Source organism: Paramisgurnus dabryanus, chromosome 16 (assembly GCF_030506205.2).
Source record: "Paramisgurnus dabryanus chromosome 16, PD_genome_1.1, whole genome shotgun sequence".
Classification (NCBI taxonomy): domain Eukaryota; kingdom Metazoa; phylum Chordata; class Actinopteri; order Cypriniformes; family Cobitidae; genus Paramisgurnus; species Paramisgurnus dabryanus.
The window spans coordinates 2,360,913-2,382,330 of record NC_133352.1 but is presented as its reverse complement, the minus strand read 5'-3'; the positions used below and the strand labels follow the sequence as shown (position 1 = coordinate 2,382,330).

Sequence of the window (21,418 nt, the reverse complement as noted above, 5' to 3'; positions counted from 1 at the left end):
TGTTTTCGATTTCACTTTCATCATTTAAAAGCAGACATTCCAAGCATTAAGTAGACATGTATCTTTTGTTTCTATGACAAGTATTCGTAAAGTTACAGTATATTTTCCTGACGCGTTTCTGAAAGGACTTCACTGAGGGAGAGAGAACAAAACGTGCATCATGTTTATTTTCTTAATTTTGCGAAAGGTACAACATTCTGTTTTAATTGGGAGTGGACAGAAAAAAACTAGACACTTTAACATTTTAAATGATGTATAAATCATATCGGTATGTCCAAAATCAGCAGAGTTATCTAAGTCTCTTTGCGGAGTGATTGAAAAATAAAGAGTTTGCAGCGCCCGCGCCGCAGTCGACCCCAGAGTGTTAATTGACGAGTTATCTCAGCTATCGCCGAAAGAGTTAAATAAAGAAATATTTTTTGTAAATGCAAAACCCAGAGGTGCAATAAAACTGCCTAGTGGTATAATGCTGGGCAATACACGGATTTAAACTGCAAACTGGTTCGAATTCCTCAGACTGTACAATGAAAATAAACTGTAGACTAGACAGTGGAACACATTAATTGAACAATTTATAAAAAAACGTATGCAAAAAAATCTGATAGTGGGCCTTGTGGGCCCTGACGGCCCACCACTGATGAAATGTAAAACAAGAAGGGCATAGCAAGGCTCTACGGTAAGTTCATGTGCTCCTAAATTAAAATATTTAGGAGCACACAAAGAATGTCAGGAGCACAGTGAAAAAAGTTGATTTAACTGCTCAATTCATATGTATTAGTTTTATTATCTTTTTATGAACTTTTTTGAAACATCAAAGGGGTAGTTATGTAGGCTGTCAATGGAGGTAAAGCAATATCTCAGTTTCATCAAAACATTCTTCAGTTGGGTTTAGAATGACATGATGGAGAGTAATAAATGACTTGATGAGAATTTTCTATTTTGGGTGAACGACCTGTTTAATATCCAAATATTATTTTTAGCCTACTTCAAAATATATAAATGTAATGAACACCTGGGTCGGAAAAATCTAATAACAAATAAAGAAATTACAAACATTTATAAAAAAGAACAAAGTTGCACATTAAAGGTGGAATACGTAGATTTTTTACCACTAGATGGCGCCAAAACACAATAACATCAAATGACGTTTAATGAGGCTCTGAAGCAGCGTGGAATTATGGGATTTGTAGTCTTTAACTCAACCAATGGCCATCAATCAGACGCGAACGAGAAATCACGTTGACGGATAAGGTAATCAAGTCTTATAAATGTTGCGTTTGATGACATTGTTTATTTCATTATGTAAGTTTATATGTGATGTTCAAAACGAAGTTGTTAGTCATAGATGTTACAACATTAGTGCAAATTCGATGATTAACACAGCACGGAATTAAGTTTTCAACTTACAATCTTCAATGATTTTTCACATAATGTATTGACAGTACAAATCTTATTGTGAAGTGTCTTAAAATGACCATTTATATTGCTGTACAATACATCTTGATTTGCATATCGTCCGTGGGAAGACGCGCTGATTACAGTCTACACACTAATGTTGTGATCAATATAATAGCATACGTTTTTTGAAGGGTAACTAATCAAAACAACTCACCCATGGCGTAAAACACAAGCAGGATCAGAATCTCTGTGTAGTTACATGTTGTCGCGAAGCACCAAATTGCGATCAACACCAAATTGCTCCTCATTCTTTCTCTCGTTTTGTTCCAAGCTTTTCTTGGGTCGTTTGGTTGGCCGTACACTTACGGGAGCTGTCTTTGCTGACACAACCAGCGGCAGACGGTAAAGAGTAATCCATAAGTCCATAGGCAAGCGCGTAGCCCGGCAGGCAGTAATGTATAGTTCCGCATTTGTCCACGACACTGGCTGCGTAAGAAAACTCAAGGCCGTGACTTGTTGCCTCACTGCCTCATGAGGCAATGACTTCGGAGGCATGAAGGCAGCTCAGAGAAAAGCTTTCAGGTAAACTTCAAAGGCAGCATGTTTGAAATATAAACAGAGAGCGCCTTTGTGATAACATATCACATATTTGAAAACTAAAATACTAATTTCTCGCTAGAAATGCAATTAAAATGTGTAAAAAGTGAAAATATACCTTTGTTTACACTAAATTTGTGCTCCAGTCGCTTCCTTTGCCGCCATTTTATTTTTTCGACCTCGACCACTGTTGTCATGTGGTTTTACGTCAGTAAATGCGGTGACAAAGGGTCACATGGATATTAACGTCATTGACAGGAGACTGCACTGCCCCGTGTCAATGTTTTGAATGGCAATTTTCTCACGATTTACAAGTAGTTGAAAACATTACAGTAATCAGTAATCCATATAGTATTCAGTTTGACAAAATATATAACACTGGCCTAGTGGTTTTTGGACATTTTACTGCAAATATCTTACAAATTGCACCTTTAAGTAAGGTCTAAAATTAGCATTAGTTATAGAAATCGAATCAAATTGACTCCTGGAGTGGAGTCAAATCACGTTCCTCCCTCCACTGTAAGCATTCGGTAATCACTATGCACCGGATCTAATCCGGGTTTTCTGGCTGTATCACGTTAAGCTGAGGTAAAACTTTATTTCAGCTAGCATGGTCAAACTTATAATGCAGGAAGGCTCCGATGTTTTGAAGATCGATAAAGGTGTAAAAGACCAGTGGAGATTGACTTGGCTTAGCGAAATGATGAAGATTGGCAAGCCTTTCAGTTCGTGGGCTAAGAAAACCAAACAGCCAGGTAACTTGCGTGTCTTTGCACAGTATGACTAACGTTAGTGGTCCTGTATTTTGGGGTTAACGTTAAATGATTTCTCACGTACGTTATCATCCACGTCACGTTTTTTAATGCTATGCTGATCTAGCCAGTGGCTGATACAACTGGATTGTTAAACTCGTGGGTAAACTTCATGTGGCGCCACAAGAACCAAGTGGCAGATGACATCCAAATCCCATGAGAGCGATTGACGAGGAATCATAAGAGGAGACTGCTTCCGAAATGCTCTCGCGAGACTTTGATGTCATCCACCTGTCGGTTCTTGCAGTTGCATTTGCATGTGGTCACAAAAACGTAACATTTGTACATATATTTAAGCACCTCAGTTTAAAAACAAGTGATTTTAAGCCATTCAAACACAAACAACAATGCTAAATGTGTCCGCTGTTTCTGTGTAAGAGGAGCACGCAAGCCGCGTATTCATTTCTCATTGAGCTTGTGTTGTGAGTATTCTTGCCACTTTATTGGCCTTAAATAACACAAATGCCTCAAACATCCTGTCTTTGCAAATATCCTTATATAAACACAACCATTTAGGTCTTAGGAGAAAGTAAACAGCAGAAACATTGCGCATAAAATAGCACATCAGCTCTGCCTCTATTGTAACAATATTTTGTTGATAAAGGTACAGTCATTCAATTTACAACTGTCACTTTACAACTATGGTTCGCACTATTCTGTGCGAATTGTACATGAGTTTGACTCGAGTTATTCGTTCAGGGTTTATTATTGTTTTATTAACACTAATTGCACAGAAGTAGGTTAATTGAGGTTACTGTCTCTTTAAGACCAAATAAGCACGGACTGGTTTCTGACTCTAATCTATACATACACTTAAGACATAAACAGATGTTTTTATTAGAAAAAGAATACTGTGGAGATCATTTTGTTTGTATGTACCCTGTCAAAAACAAAAAGGTTTTATGTTCTCTTGCAATCCATGTCCTCTTCATGCTTTCCATGTGAAATCAATGTTATACTTAGCTTCACACTGTTCAGTGTATTGTACTTTGCTCCTAAATTATTTTACAAGTTCGCACATAACTCTTTTTAGGCACAAATGCGAGTGAAATATCCGTACTGTAGAGCCCTGCATAGAATCATGAAACAGACGAAGTGACTATTGCAGTGGTTGTCACCTTTCGCGATTAGCGCCATATCACAGGATTGTGGTTGCCTTGACAGCTCTAGCTCAGGTTAGCTGATAAAACAATGTTAATGTTTTTAAGATGAATTTGATCGCATCACTTTTAGGTTTCCTTTATTCTGAATGTTAAGGTCTTGGAATGCAGGGTGTTTCTCGTCTGCCCAACAGCACCATATATGTGGTGGAGCCTGGATACTTGGGTTAGTCTCAGCTTAACATTAACACAATCTAAGACTTTATCTACATATTTCTACATACATTTTGACCAAGGAACACAGGATATAATGTAGTTGTCATGGATACAGCCTTTAAGCTTGTTCTGAAATTATGTAATTTCAACAAACTCTAAATAACTAAAAATAATCTTTCAGATATCATTTAAATCAGTGGTTCTCAATCCTGGTCCTGGATGCCCACTGCTCTGCGCATTTTGTATCTCTCTTATTTGACAGACTCGGTTCAATTCAATGAGATTTCTGCTAATGAACTGATGATTTGAATCAGCTGTGTTAACTAAGGGAGAGATGCAAAATGTGCAGAGCAGTGGGCCTCCAGGACCAGGATTAATGCTGCGTTCCAGGCAACCGGTAACCCGTAAATCACGACTTCAAAACCACGACTAACGACTCTGAACATCGATCTAGTACGAGTTCACGGGTGGGAAGTCACGGGTTTCACTGCCGTCCCAGTGCACTTTCACAGGTAGAAGGTTGTAAAAACACGGGTTACAGGCTGCCTGGACCGCATTCTCCCAGTTCAGAGTCGTAAGTCGTGGTTTTGAAGTCGTAATTCACATGCTCAAAAACCTGCCTGGAACGCAGCATATGAACCACTGATTTAAATGATTAATTTGTTTTCATATTATATTTTATAAATATACGTTAATTTATATAATCATATATTATTGAAAAATGCTTTGTTAATACTGGCTCTTTTTTATTTCATTTTTTAAGACACCACTGTGTTCTGTATTGAACATTATCACAATTTTAATCTGCTAAAGTAGTTTACAGTATTGTGTATTGATTTTGTGTGACATGCAGTGCTGGAAATGGGGAAATCTTTTATAAATAACTATAACTGTAACTATAATATATATATATATATATGTTAAGGGTATTTGTGCTGTTTGATTCATATTTTGTGAATTTAGTCTCTTACAGAAAATCTTTATTTAGTTGACATTTATTGGTGTCAAAAATTTCAACATTTTCAAATACTTGGTAGCCTTTCGGGCAGGCACCCTTTAATTTTGGGTAGCCCGAAATGAATATATTATACAGGTGCTGGTCATATAATAAGAATATCATCAAAAAGTTGATTTATTTCACTAATTCCATTCAAAAAGTGACAATTGTATATTATATTCATTCATTACACACAGACTCATATATTTCAAATGTTTATTTCTTTTAATTTGTTGATTATAACTGACAACTAAGGGAAATCCCAAATTCAGTATCTCAGATAATTGGAATATTACTTAAGACCAATAATTGTAGGACCCCCTTGAAAAAGAGATGATGCATCTCAAGGGGCTATCCTAAAATAAATAAATTACAATACAAAGAAAGGATTTTTAGAAATCTTGGCCAACTGAAAAGTATGGGCATGTACAGCACTCAATACTTGTTGGGGCTCCCTTTGCCTGAATTAGTGCAGCAATGTGGCATGGCATGGAGTCGATCAGTCTGTGACACTGCTCAAGTGTTATGAGAGCCCAGGTTGCTCTGATAGTGCCCTTGAGCTCTTCTGCATTGTTGAATCTGGCATATTGCATCTTCCTCTTCACAATACCACATAGATAGTCAGGCGAGTTTGCTGGCCAATTAAAAACAGTGATACCATGGTCTTTAACCAGGTACTGGTAGCTTTGGCATTGTGTGCTTTCCAAGTCCTGTTGGAAAGTGAAATCTGCTTCTCCATAAAGTTGGTTAGCCGTAAACATAAAGTGCTCTAAAACTTCCTGGTATACGGCCGCGTTGACGTTGGACCTCACAAAACACAGTGGACCAACACCAGCAGATAACATGGCACCCCAAACCATCACTGACTGTGGACACTGGACATCAAGCAACGTGGACTGTGCCTTTCCTCTCTTCCTCCAGACTCTGGGACCCTGATTTCCAAAGGAAATGTTAAATTTACTTTAATCAGAGAACATAACAGAAGCAGTCCAGTCCTTTTTGTCTTTATCCCAGGCCAGACGCTTCTGATGGTGTCTGAGTGGCTTGACACAGCAGAAACTCATGTCTTCCATACACCTGTGCACTGACTCTAGCTGCAGTCCACTCTTTGTGAATCTCCCCCACATTTTTGAATGGGTTTGTTTCACAATACTCTCCAATGTGCGGTTATCCCCATTGCTTATACACTTTTTTCTGCCACATCTTTTCCTTCCATTTGCCTCTCTATTTATGTGCTTGGACACAGAACAGCCTCTTTTGCAGTGACCTTTTGTGTCTTGCCCTCCTTGTACAAGGTGTCATTGGCCTCTTTCACACAGTAGTTCTGGTAAATTACCATAAATTTACCAGAATGAATTTACCAGTAAATACAAAAATGTGCTGTTCACACATGCAGTGACGTTCCATCTTTTTACCAGTAAAACATCATTCAAACATCAGTATCAATATACCGGTAAACTCGGAGAGAAAGCGGAAGTTACCTGTGGCACGCGGCCAGCGAGCTCCGTCCATTTACCAGTAAATTACCAGTAAAGTCTTTTGGACAACTGTCTAGTCAGCAATCTTCCTTATGATTGGTAACCTACAGAACTAGACTGATGCCTTTGCAGGTGTTTTGAGTTAATTAGCTGATTATAGTGTGGCACCAGGTTTCTTCAAAATTGAACCTTTTCACAATATTTAATTTCCTGAGATATTGAATTTGGGATTTTCCTTAGTTATAATCATCAACATTAAAATAAATAAACATTTGAAATATATCAGTCTGTCTGTAATGAATGAATATTATATACAAGTTTCACTTTTTGAATAGAATTATTGAAATAAAACATTTTGATGATATTCTAATTATATAACCAGCACCTGTATATAGAATGAATTTTGTGTGCATGACGGAAATTCTCTTCACCGCGTATGGAATCTAACATGTTTTATGGACATTTCACTTAAGTGAGGATAGTAATGACTGACAAGATGAAATTATGTGCACCAATGGCAAATCAGTAAGATTGTGAATGAAAAGTGAAACAAAAAAGTGAGGGTGTATTCAAGCGCAATTTCAATACCCGATGCCCGAATGACATAAAATAACATAATTACCCAACCTCTGGCAGAGTATGCAAAAGCATTAAAATATATTTAAAGATAGCCTGACGGGCAAGGTAGAGATGGGTCTTGGTAGCCTGACTGGACTGCACCATAGCCCCGGGACGCCAGGCTAACAATTTTGCGAGCCCTGCTAAAAATTTTTTATCCTACTAATGAAAGGTTCAGATTCAGTTCACTAGTTCTTGCACCACTGTTGGTTTCTCTTCATCATTAAAATTACTTTGCCCATCCTTGAAAATAATCAACTGTGTTGTGAATAAGCACTACTTATAATCAAACACAAAATAGAAACAATAATAGAGAAGAACAGAAGACAATGTGATGATAGAATTAAATGAGTGAATTAAAGGGCCATTCACATTCTAATGATAACTATAACCAAATATAACCGAAGATGAAACCTTTTGTTAAAGATGAAAAGAATAGAGTTTGTACTGTAGAGGGAAATGTACTGTAAATAAGTGCGATATTTTACTGCTAAATGTTAGTGTTGGGCTTAAGACTGGATTTTGGGCTTAGGCATTATTCATATCATTAAATGGTTGGTTATGGTGTTTATTGGTAAATATTTATTGCACTTTAATTAAAAGCTCTTTGGATGTCTTGTTTACCAGCATTTAAGATTCAGCCTGAGGATCGCTGGGTACTTGAGACACAGAGAACATACGAGATCTTCATTGAAGTCTTTGATAAATCAGGCCACAAAATTCATCTGTCTGATGTAAGTTGGGTTTGAACATTTTACAATGTGTTTGGCTTTTCAGAATGATATACAGATAAACCAATATACAGGTAACAAACACAACTTCAGAGATCTTTATAATATTATAATAAAAGGTACTATTTTCAGTCTTTTTTTGAAAACTACCGATAGATTAAGTAATTATTAGGAAACACTGCATGGAGACATTTAATTGATGTTTAATGTGAATGTTGACCAAAATCAACTCATGAATCTACAGTCTGAATAAAGTATGGCAGATATGATGATAATGTAATTTCAAGTTCCCATAACACAAGCTGTTTCTGCATTTCTGAAGTTAATCTGGAGTACATATAGAATAGTATTACATACTTTATATCTCCAAAGAGTCTTTAGTTTAATCAGATTCATAAAAGACAGATTAGCTTTACAGAATCTTTACTATAACGTACAAAAATGTTTTCACTTTGCCTATGTTTAGTATGAGGACACAACTCTTAAACCGTGTTAATAAGTCAGAATGCATGAAATACCATTAAACCACCCCTTTCATTTGTGTATAGACCAGGGGTTCCCAAACTTGGTCCTGAAGGGCTGGTGTCCTGCAGAGTTTAGCTCCAACCCAAATCAAACACACCTGAAAAAGCTTATTAAGGTCTTACTAAACATATTAGAAACTTTGAGGCAAATATGATGAGGCAAGTTGGAGCTAAAATCTGCATACACCAACCCTCCAGGAACGAATTTGGGCACCCCTGGAAGAGAAGAAATGTGAACACACTAGTTTCAAAGTAAAATTTTTGGGTCGATTACTGTACTTGTTCAATTTGATCTATTCATTTATTATGGAGGTTTGTGAGAGGGAATTTAAAAGGTGAGCAAATGTTACTAAATTGCTTTTTTCTTATTTCAGAATGTTCGTATAGAAACCACATTCCCAGCAATGCATTTTGAAGTTTTGGAATCATCTCTTAATGGATCCTACCACTATGTGAAAGCGTTGAAAAGTGGTCAAACCATCATTGATGGCACACTGAAAGCTGTTATTGATCAAGTAATGTTTTTCTGTCATTATAAAACGTGAACATCTGTTTCCATCAACCTCTGAAGCAGTCAAGATTATTGCATTAAAACCTCTTTACAGTGTTCATTAATTTTAAAACCACCCTTCACAGTGTTCAGTGATATTATTGTTGTGTCTTCAGGCAGGTAGCATCCATCTGCTCCCTGTTCCAGTCCATAATGAGCAGGATGTTGAGATCTACAACCCCATAGTGCTCACACCCGCAATCCTTACATTTCCATGGCAACCTAAAGAAGGGGCATACCAGTATACCATCAAGGTAAAATTATTTAACTTCATTATTGCAGAGTTCAGATGAGCTGGTCTTTTTTACCATAAAGACCAGCTCATCTGAACTCCAGTCAAGAGAAAGACCAAAGATTGTTGAGTTGAAGGGAAGAATGAGTCCAGATAAGGCTAGGTCTGTGACAAGACTAGTAAGGACATAATCACAGTAGGCACGGTTGCTCTGCCCTGTAGACCTCACAGTACACTTTATATGTTCCAGGCCTCAGCATACTTGCATCTATTTGATGTATAGTATATATTGTGTAACTATATTATACATAGAAAGTGTGCATACACAATAAGTATTAAAGATGCACCGAATATTCGGCCACTGAAAATTTTCGGCCAAAAATGGCCCGAAAGACATTTATCACAGAAACAATACGTCCGAAATGTTGTGATGACGCAAACAGAAACCGCGACCTGCACGTGCTTTACCAATGCATTTCTACCATATGTGCAACAAAAATGTTGACTAGGACTTCCTCTATTCTGCTTTAGTGGTGTCAAAAGTATTCATATTCATTACTCAAGTAGAAGTATAGATACTAGGGTTTAAAAAGACTTTTGTAGAAGTTGAAGTATCAACTCAAGCTTTTTACTCAAGTAAAAGTGAAAAAGTACTGGTTTCAAAACTACTTAAAGTATAAAAGTAATGTAAGGAAAAAAATGTCATTACGGAAAAAGCCTAGGTCGCGCCACAGGGGCCTTTTGTGCACTACCCTATCTCCTCTAAAACATGTTTCTAAAGGCCATAATAACTGTAGTGTTATATTCAAAATGTTAATGTTTAAAAATTTGGGATGCACTAGGGCCAGGGGTAAGCAACATCAGTCCTGGAGTGCCGATGTTCTACAGATTTTAGCTCCTACCCTTATAAAACCTTGTACTTTTGTACTGGGTTAAAGACATCTGTTCACACATCATCTGATCACTTGGGAGAGCACTGTAGCCTAATCAGATCAATTCGACCATTGGATAAAGTACTCCTTTTGTACCTCTTGTACTGTAGTTTCAGGTGACTTTATAGACCTTTATTAGTTTGTTCAGGTCTGCTTGTTTAGACCTTGGAGCTAAACACTGCAGGACATCGGCACTCCATGTTGCCTACCACTGCACTAGGCTATCTGTTTCAACCACATACGGTATATGCCCATTAAAAATGAACGCATTTCAATACAATGCAAACAAATACATTAAAGCAGTGGTTCTCAAACTGGGGGTCGCGAGATGGTGCCAAGGGTCCCAGTTTTATAATATTTTATGAAATACATTACTTTATTATAAATTCTGTGTAATTAAACCTCAGAAAAATAAGGCTACTAAACAAAAGCAATACATTGTATAATTTAATATGTTTTGTTTAATTCAAATTAATTCATACATTTTCTTTGGGGGGGCCACGAAGGAATCCACTGTACACAAGGGAGGCCGCAAAAAAAAGGTTTGATAACCATTGCATTAAAGAACCAAATATGTGTTATGTGTACTACTGAGCATTAACATGTGTTCCATAGAGAGGAAGATATGATGACTAGTTGCCTATAAATATTGTAATGGTGCAAAAAGTCAAACTTCAGAGCAGGGCCGCTGCTGGCAAAACTTTTACAGTGGTGCCCTCTTTAGTAAAAAAACAACAAAATCACACACAACTATAGTATGTGTGAGAATAGAAATATGCTATTTTTATAATTTATAATTGTATTTTGACAGCAACACAAACTACAAATATGCAATTATATATTATAGCCTATATTTCTGCATCTGTACTTGTGTAGCTAATGGACTTTAGTATACTTTACTTTAGTCAGTATAAATCCAAGCAATTTTGGAGAATTACTAAATGTCTTTCTTGTAAGTAAATTAAAAGTCAGGTTTAAGGAAACAGCTGATGTCTATTGATAAAAGCAAAAGTTGGTATGTATGGTTATGTGTTTGATTGATTTAACACTCAAGCATTCAGCTAAGTAGGTTTTGTTAATGCAAATAAAATTTAGGGCAGTTATTAGCATATACAAAACAACAATGTCTTTAGCATAGATAGCTTTGCCATGCTTCAAAACGCAACGCAGCACAATGTCATTTAAGTTGAACAACTAAAGTTATATGATATAAATTGGTATTGTTACACTTTTTAAATCACACAGATGAGTTGGTTTCAGCAGACAGCTACATATTTACACAGGCTTGTGAATGTGAACTGACCTGAAAGTGATGCGCGAGTTTTATTTCGTACTTTTCCATTTGAAGACATAATGCCGCGTTCTGTTACTGTACAAACGGATGGCGGATGATATCAAAGCATCGCGAGAGCAAACTGCTCCGCATGCTCTCTAATCGCTCTCGCGGTTCTTTTATGTTTCTCTGTGCAGCAGCATCGAACAAACTTTTGATCATCTGCAGTCAGCTGGGGGGCGGGGATTGCGCAAAAACCAATAGGGTGTCGGAATGGTGTATGTTTATACTTCTCATCCAACCACAATCGCATTCATCTGGATGATGTAATTTATCAAGATAGGTTTTTTTAACGATGACAAAACGGAATGTAAAAAAAAGAAAACAAGCCGAAATTAATAGAAGTAACGAGGCACTTTTTAAAATGTAAGGAGTAGAAAGTACAGATAATTGCGTGAAAATGTAAGGAGTAGAAGTAAAAAGTCGTCTGAAAAATAATTACTTCAGTAAAGTATAGATACCCAAAATATCTACTTAAGTAAGGTAACGAATAGGGCCGGGACTCGATTAAAAAAATTAATTAATTAATTAGAGGCTTTGTAATTAATTAATCTAAATTAATCGCATTTTAATCACATATAAATATTTGACCTGAGAACATTGAGAAGTTATTTTTTCACATGGATTTTTAGAATACCATGAATAATGACTGAATACATAAGCTTAAGCAACAAAATATTGTTTATTTTTGTTCAACCAAGTCGTTTTACTCGGAGTCGGGCTAATGTCCACGCTAGCTGCTATATGTTTTGTGTTTTTAGTGTGATAACGAAAATTTAACGAGGCTTAAACTAACTTACGTGTTCTGAGCAGGTGTTGTCAGTGAACAGGCTGTAAACTGTTGGCTAAGTTACAGACACTCGTGAAAAACTGATGCTGATTATCTGGGAAACATTCTCTAACAGCAGTCAAGTTGTCATTGTTTGTGTCAAAGTTGTGCATTTCTTGTAACATTAAAACAGGAGATCAGACTTACTCTGTCTGTGCTGCTCAAAGTGATGCTCGGAGCTCCATTCCTCTGTGGGTGTGTGAGGCTATGCTTTTTTATTGGTTGTTGCGTTAAATCTTACCCAGATACAACAGTCCTATTTTCTGATTGGCTATTGTGTAGCCTCTTTCTTTATTTTTTGATTGGCTGATAGAACTCCAGGGGAGACGGGCTTGATAGAGAGAGTGGTGCGGCCAGATACATTTTGAGCGCTGAAGCATATTAAATATATGATAAATAGGTTTTAGTGTGGCCGGAGTGCATGACTAAAGACTGAAAGCACGGCTATTATCAGACCGTCCTTCGCGGCCTTAAAACACTACCGGCCCACCGAGAAAAGTCCAGACTCTCCCGATTGCCACTCCGCCACTGCACGGGGCCAACCAAAGCGATCTCATCAGCTTCTTCGTTCATGTTCACTGTGGTTTGTTGTTGTCTGAAGTCATGAACGCTAGTTGGTGCTCCAGTATAATCGGTCCGCCGAAACTCATCCAATGAGAAATGTTCCGCGGTGCAAAAATAAGTGCGATTAAAATGCGTTTAAAATTTTAACGCGTTATTTTTTGTGTAATTAATTAATCTTAATTAACGCATTAAAGTCCCGGCCCTAGTTACGAAGTATTTGTACTTCGTTACTTGACATTTCTGTTCTGCTTAACGGCACAAATGACCATCTTCCAAAACACAACAAATGTTTGCATGTTACTTCTTCACACACATTTAATTATGCATAGTGAAAATACTATTGAAATGTGTACTCTTTTACCTCTTTTGCCACGGTCATGGAGTCATCTGTTGTCTTAGATTTCTTGGAACGACTTTGGTCAAGTTCAGATGGTAAATGACAGTGGCAGAAGCTGCTTGTTGCATCTGGTGACAAAAATTCACATCTTATGTACACAAAAACTGAAAAATAAACCTAAATTAGTTTAATAAAACAAAGATAATCATCACACTGTACCTTCATTTTGTCTTCTAGCTGTAAGCAGCACATCTTGCAAAATGTCTTCCTCGATTTCAGTGTCATCAACAATGCATACGTTAGTCCACAGTCAGTTTGGCTTACCACCTATGACAAAACACAAATTGCATTTTATATATGTAAGGAAGCAACAAATAAATGAACAGTGAAAAAAAATCCCCTTCACTAATGAGCAAAAATAAATCAATCCTGCAGTTTGATACATTTCCTGGAGCCCTGATAACCAACTTCAGCAGCATGCTACAAACCTGAAATAGTGATTGAATAAAAACTTTGTATTATAAAACAAAATTTACTATAACATTAAATATGAAAATGTTTTTCATAAAGTTATTGCATCTTATTATAAAGTAATTTAACAAAAATATATGCAATAAAAAAAACTGTGGCTAAGGTGAGTGACTTGGTTAACAAAAACTATTCAGGACAGGTTTTAGTACATTGATGATGAGTGTTCTTTTAAAGTATTCCTATGAATCCACCTTTAAAGACCTTAATGCGCTCACGTGCGATTCCTTAATTTTCTACCTTCTGTAAAGTTGTGCATTCAAATCGCGCGTGGTCATGCGTCGTCATACGTAGGTCAGACGCGCGTGAACAGCTTTGAACGCAGTTCAACCAATCAAATCCAATTCCAGCTATCCGTCACTATTAGGGCGAATTCCAATCGTTAGTCACCATCCCTATGCCCTACTCCCTTCAAAGTACAGACATACTCGTGTGTAAACTCTGAAAGAAGCAGCACACATTTAAAATTCTACATTTTAAGAAAAGTTACATTAGGCGGAAAAACAAGCAAATAATTTTCTCTCACAAAGTGAATGGCGCAGCCATTTACCACATCGCGTGTAGCAAGCAGAAATAACTGACATTCACAATTTAATTACATTTAAACAGCGAAAATAACCCCCAAAGTCTAATTTATTAACAGTCTAAAATGAAGATATTGTGACAAATGTACAATTAAGGAGTTAACCTGCATTGCATCATGTTTCTTTGCCCACAGTGCGTGACGCACACCTTAAGGCGGGCGTACACGGTGCGATTTTTGCTGTCGTAGGGGCTGGCATGCGATTTTTTTTTTCTCGGGAGTAAATCATACATGCTCGTATGGTCGCGGCTCGCACCGTGTTAGAGGAATTACGAGCCGAGCCGAGCAGGTTACGAGCACCTCACGACCTCCCGATAATTTTTAAACATGTCAAAAAAGTTCGGGAGCTGTCGGTATAAATTCGTAGTGTTGGTGCGGGTGAACGAGGCGATCTGGCAAAGCACTTGAAGTTGACCAATCAGAATTTACAAAACACATAAGAAGAAAGACAAATGTGGCACTGCTACCTCAACACATACACTCCGGTGACCGACATCATGACAAATATGAAAGGTCCTTTCAGTGACGACCTCTTGATCAGCTGCTTTGCCTGAAAAACCTGTCATGCGTGTTTTTGTGATGTCCGGTCACAGTTTTGGATGTGTGCGGAAACAGGAGAGAGTGTAGTTGTTTTAGGCTCTACCGCTTTTCTGATGCTATAAGGGCTATCACAATGCATAAAACTACTTTTTGATATTAAAACTTTTTTGTTGTACTTGTTGATTTTTCTTTACGTGTTAATATGTTTTATCATTATTTACAATCTAAACATAAAATAAGCCAACAAAAATATGTAATAAAAAAATAAAAAAATTATTAGACTCCGTGCAGAGACCAGCTGGTTTAAACAGTACAGGATGGACAAAGAATGTCGCAATTTTTGTGTAATCCAAGATATGCCAAAGTCGCTGTAGTACAGTTTCATAAATGAATGGATATTAAAAGGGCTGTCGCGACAGAGAATAAAAAGCAACGGAATATCCATGTTTAATAGGCTATATTTATTTGTTTTACACTTTATACAGGTATAATAAATGCAAAAAAAGTGTCAACGAACAAGAGAGTACATTAAACATGATGATCATACGTGGAGACAACGTTTTCCACATTATTATGGAGCTTCTGCTTTAACAAGTGAGCTTAAACGTTTTTGTTCAGTATTTTTTACCCACATATATATTTTTTTCAACATATTTTCGACCAAAGGAACACATGATATAGCCCAATGTAAGTTGTTATGGTAGCCTTAGCTTGTTCTGAAATGATGAGAATATTTAAATGACTAAAAATGTAGGCTATCTCTGAAACTTTATTTAAATAATGATTAATTTGTTTTCATACTATATTTGTATTGCTATGTATTAATTTACATAGGCCTACTGAGAAAATGCCATATATTAATATGCAATGTTTGGCATTTATTTTGTACTGTTACAGGAGCACAAATGTTGCGGGTTCACTTTTTCTTCAAGACACCCTATTGACCGAGGGTCCGCGTACATTTGCACTAGACAATGCAAACAAGCCTAGACAATGTGCTTTATGTTAAATTAAATGATTTTCGTTTTACAAATTAATATTTGGCTGTAGATGTATTGTCTTAATAATTTAGTCATAAAGGGAAAGACATGTAATGGCTTACCTTGCGTTTTACCTCATTGCTCCTCATTCTGCATTTACACATAAATAAATAGGCCCACTGAATTTGTTTTTTAAACGGTCATATTTATAAAAAAGCAAGAATATATGTAACATTAATAATAGTAATATAGATATTTACTTGGCACTACAATCATGATATATTAAGACGTAAAACCGCATATGCGCTAGCACGAAAAATCACTGCCAGATAAATTCCTTCACCGCCACAGCACTAGACCTATATTGCAATTTCAGAATGCATAAACAGAAATACAAAAGAACAGAAATTCCAGGCTGTTTTCTGCACTTAAGCCAATATCTTTGCTGTATTCTTCTTGTTTTATTTTTGTACATTCTGCCACTCACAGGTGCGAAAATGCTTAGGTCAGAATTCCTCAAGTCGTACAGTAAAATCTTGTCGTGTGTGACTGCGTACGAATTATTTTCGCATAAACTCACTCGTGTCGTGTGCGAGAGCTCACGACGTACCGACCGTCAGAATTCGCACCGTGTACGCCCAGCTTTAATCTGAAACCACCACCCTGAACGTAAAAGAACATTAGAACTGCAGAACAAAACAAAACAGAACAAAAGAACTGCACTAACTTAACTGTTAAAATGTACCTCAAATAGAAAATTAGCTATTTTTGAGTTGTTTTGCAAATACGTCGAGCACATACAGAATTATAGTTTTTTCTAACATGTAATGTTAGACAAATTGTAGTGTAAGTTACCTCAATACAAAATTAAGAAAGCACATTTAACATAACGTTAGTCTCTAAATAATATTCTAAATTTGTCCAAAATCACTCAAAAATTAAACTCATTGCATTATTTAAACAAAACTGCACCGTCATGAGGTAACGTTAAACCGATTAAACAACGTCAGCCAATTACAAATTGAAATTCAGTTCAATTTTAAAGATTTCCTTCACCCACCAAAATATTGACGATTGAACAAACCTACACGGATTATTTGCAGTTTATTATACATTTATCACAATCATATTTAACTTATTTGCCTTACCTCAGTAACGTGAGTCCAGGTCGGTCGATGCTGAGTATTAACTGACTTTCGGCATCAGGACAGCAATGCTTAGCAGCCACTGAAACATCTGTTGCCCAAAGAGAGTTCACCATAACGCACACACCACCGCCTTTGCTCTTACCAAAATTAGTTGTTCTATCCTGCCGATGGATGATAAAACCGGGAGGCGAAACACCGCTGTCCAGAACAGTCGCGTCTAGCCATGTCTCAATTAAAGCAAGAGCACAACCGTTTCTGATGCCAGCTGAAACTTTATCTGAGCGTGTAGTTCGTACCTTTTGTTGAACAGCCACTGGACATTTGCCGGAAGAATTCTCAGAAGAGGGGGTTTAAAAACCCTTTTTCGCGTTCTGCACAAAATCCCAGCACGATTGTCTCTCTTACGTCTTTTCCACTTACTCTTGCGTGAATGTTAACAAGGAGGTAGATGCTCAGCAAGGGGGTTGCTGCCATCTGAATCCAGGTGAAAGTTGTACATAAGATCCGATTCGATTGACGATCTAATGTCCAGAAGTGTTTGTCGGTCATATTTAATGATTATCGAAGAAACGTATGCAAAAAGATATACCAAGGCTGTAAAAAAATACAAAAAGCTGTAGAATTTGCACGGACCTCTCAACATTGCAGCCATTTTACGGCGCACCGTTCTGACGAAAAACCTTTGGGCTTTGGTAAACGCTCTAAAGGGAGGTTAGGATTTTAGGCTTTTAAAGCTACCTTTCTATGGTTTGCCTTTTCTAAATTGCCTATCCTACCTTTAAGAATATTCTTTAATACATTACAAATGCTGTCTTCATACAAATTGTTACTTATTTTTTATTTAAATAAATTGTTTAATGTAAAAAAATTATTAAGTTCAAAATAATAAATCACATTTTGTGTATGTTACAGGCAACAGGAGGAAGTGGAAACTTCAGCTGGTCATCCACTAACTCAGCTGTTGCCATGGTTACAGTGAAGGGGCTGATGACAACTGTCAGAGATGTTGGTGTCAGTGTAATCTACGCGCATGATGTGAGAAATCCATTGCACTACGGAGACATGAAGGTGATGCCAGCATTTATTCAATTGAAGTTAATCAGTTGAAGTGGTGGTGTTATGCTTGACTTTTTTTAACCTGAAATGAATAGTTTAGCCAAAAATGGAAAGTACCCCATAATTTACTCAGTTTAATACCATCTTGGGTGTATATGACTTTCAGATGAACACAAAGGTCTCCCTGTCTGTAGTAAATCATCTTTGAGGATCTGAATAGCAAATGTAAAAGACAGGCATGTGATTGGCTAAGGACAAAAAATCAGGAAAATATTTTGAGACCCCCCTCACACACACGCCGATCAGACTGGTGGCGGATCTATATGGATAGTTAAGCAGGACCCAGAACAACTTATTTGAACTAAAAATACATTTTAATCTATTTTACAGCTAGATGTGCAACATGCTACTTTTTTTGTACAGTATGACACATAACTTATTTGGTGAATGTTTAACAAAAGCAAGTGACTTGTCCACTCCTCCATCACCACCTCTCTCTATAACAACAAAAAATATTTTAACTTATTTTTGTTTGACATTTTTACCCAACTTTAACAGCTAAATGTGTAACATGCAAATGTTCATGTCAAAAGAAGGCCTCAATTTTTGTATGACTTTTTAGCCTTTGTAGCAAGCTTTTTTAGAGCCTCTACACGTTTCTTTTGGAATTTGCGCCTGGCACTCACAGCTGCTGCCACAATGGCATCTTTTGCCATTTTCTTGCCGGCCGTTGGCTTCTCAGAGTGATAAGGCCTTTTGTAAAGTTCTTATTTGTCTCTGAGCAGAGCTCTGTACCTTTGGCTCGATAGTTTTACATTTCTGCACAGCTGTACATTAACAGACCTCTCCTGTTAATAGGACTCTCCTTTGTCTTCCGGGAGTAGTGCTGAATGGCCGACACCTGCATGGCCTTCAGGTTATATTTGACCACTTGATAGGACTCATATGTCTCAACACTTAGATTGGCAGCTTTGGCTTGCTGGGTGTTCCAACAAGAGGTAGCTTTGTTTGAAGGTCACCTGCACAGCTGGTGTAGGCTTGGATTACCTTTTATAAATAGATATAAATAATACAGTTTAAGAAACAAGTAAAGACATACTGTATATGTGGAGCCTGCTCCAAGATAAGTTCCTTAGGAAGTGTTTTTCTTTTAAATGAATTAAATTGAAAAGTGTATTGTTATTGTGTTATGTCCTTATGTTGTGTCTAATATTGAGGACCATGTTGGAAATAAGTGTTTAAAATCGCTTTCACAGGCTATTCTCATCGTACGATGACATGTTTCACCTAAATAAAGTCATACCATAACTTAGTTTTGAAAGCCTTCACCACAGGGGTGTTCCCTCTCCTAGTTGGTCAAGGATTGATGAGGCCTCAGAGCCAAAAAAAAGTTGCTGCAAGATGGGCCTCTGTCAATGTCAGGTCAAGCAACTTTATCTTTGGCCCGGACAGATTCCTTCCTTTGCTGTTAATTGATTTTTCTGGCTTGATGAAGCAAGATAAAAACTCCGACAAGTTTCTCCTGCTCTTCATGGAGTTTATGAATATTTGTGTCCTTGGACTGAAAAAGCAGGACGTAATGTTTCAAGGGGGGTTTTCTTGTCCTCAAATAGCACCTGAAAAAACATAGAAACATATTTTCTCTCTGCGCCAATCACAGCAATGTACATCTATCAATCACCTTGAATAAATAAATAAATATTTACTTTAAAATGTGGCAATGACACAGTGAATAAGACAGATGCCTTTGGTCTGAGAGATTCAAGGTGTAATGTAAACATTAATCTCACGCTTTTATCAAAATGTATTTATAAGTCAAAGGTTGCACGCTGTGGAGCAACTAGGGTTTAACCCTCTGGGGTCTAAGGGGTTTTTAGGGCCCTGGGAAAGTTTTGACATGCACTGACATTTGTGCTTTTTTCAGTTGCTTGAAAACATATTAATGGCAAAAGTCTCATAACACTGTGTTCATCACAAACTGGGCTACAATATCATATAATCAACATGTATGTACATGTTTGTATTTTTGAGAGAAAAATGTTTATGCGTGGTTTTTGAAAAAGCTAAATTTTTAAGTCACTGATATAACACCACAAAACTCATTCTAAACATGTTTTCCCAAGACTTTTCAAAACAGGATCTAGAAGTCTAGAGTTTTTTCTTCAAAATGATGTGAAAATCATATGGCCTACTCAATCACATAAAGCAAGATATTGATTTACAATTTCTAAGACACTTTTGCTTGGGAAAGGCTGTATGCGTGGAGGCGGGAAAGCTCCTGAATAATCAGTGATTGACAGCTGAGAGACAAAAGAGTTGAATAATGAGCCACATAATGAGCCTTGTGGGGATGTTCAACAGGAATGTAACTTTCTCTGTAGTAAAACCATGATAAGGTTTACTTTTCAATATAATTTAAACACACACACACACACACACACATTATATATATTTATATATTTCTATTGAAATATTTTCTATTAATATCACAAGTATAAGTTACCTTTTAAAAACCATAGTAGCCAAATCATGGTAAAGGTACTGTTTGGCCATCGTAAAGTGAACACAGGGTTTGTGTTTGGTTGGCCAGCGAGAGGTTTACTTTTGTGCAGTAAAAAGCTCAAAAGAACAACTGCCTATCGTTGTCTGGACTCCTATTTGTGTTTTTGTAATCATTATAGTAGAAACACAACCAGGGACACGCCGCCATTACCTCACGTGTTGATCATGAAAGCAGTGAATGTGTGCACATGCGAGTGATCCTGTGTTTAATAAACTTGCTGTGCGGAGATATGACGCAACTAAATAAGGATTGTACTGTTTGCAATCGCATATTTTATAAGAATACCAAAAAGCGCGTCGAGTTTCCTGACTCGCGTGTTTTGTGTATGTGCGTTCCCGTCGCGTCAACTGTTTGACGGAAGACAAAGAAAACACTCGCGTCTGGAGATACTGACACACATCCGCAAGTAAATAAGGATTTATATGTCGGACATCGATCCCGTCACACTGACGAAGCACACACACTCGCGTCTGTCTGGAGATTTAGGCGCGAGTAAACAAGTATGTGATGTGTGTAATCGCATCTTTTATAATGATACCACAAAGCGCTTCAAATATGAGGCATTGTGTGTTTGTGTGTGCGTTTGGACGTCGATCGAGTCACACTCGCGTCTGGAGATAACTTTAGTTACAGTCACGAGTAAACAAGTATATGTCATGTTCCAGCACTCGGATTAAAACTCATTCACAGCAGTGAATGGCTGCAGAGACGGAATGGAATGTCCATTGACTGTGGGGTTGACTAATGAATATGGATGATCTCTGCTCTTTTC

The 21,418-nt window shown here is 37.2% G+C and overlaps 1 protein-coding gene across 1 annotated transcript in view; it reads left to right on the top strand.

Annotated features, from left to right (window-relative positions):
- Positions 1-21,418, top strand: part of nup210 (nucleoporin 210) — a 231,503-nt gene that overhangs the window by 55,492 nt on the left and 154,593 nt on the right. Inside the window, exons 8-12 of the mRNA XM_073812225.1 lie at positions 4,065-4,133; positions 7,844-7,950; positions 8,846-8,986; positions 9,138-9,275; positions 17,940-18,095. Coding sequence (XP_073668326.1) covers positions 4,065-4,133; positions 7,844-7,950; positions 8,846-8,986; positions 9,138-9,275; positions 17,940-18,095 — 611 coding nt within the window. The remainder of the gene's footprint in view (positions 1-4,064; positions 4,134-7,843; positions 7,951-8,845; positions 8,987-9,137; positions 9,276-17,939; positions 18,096-21,418) is intronic.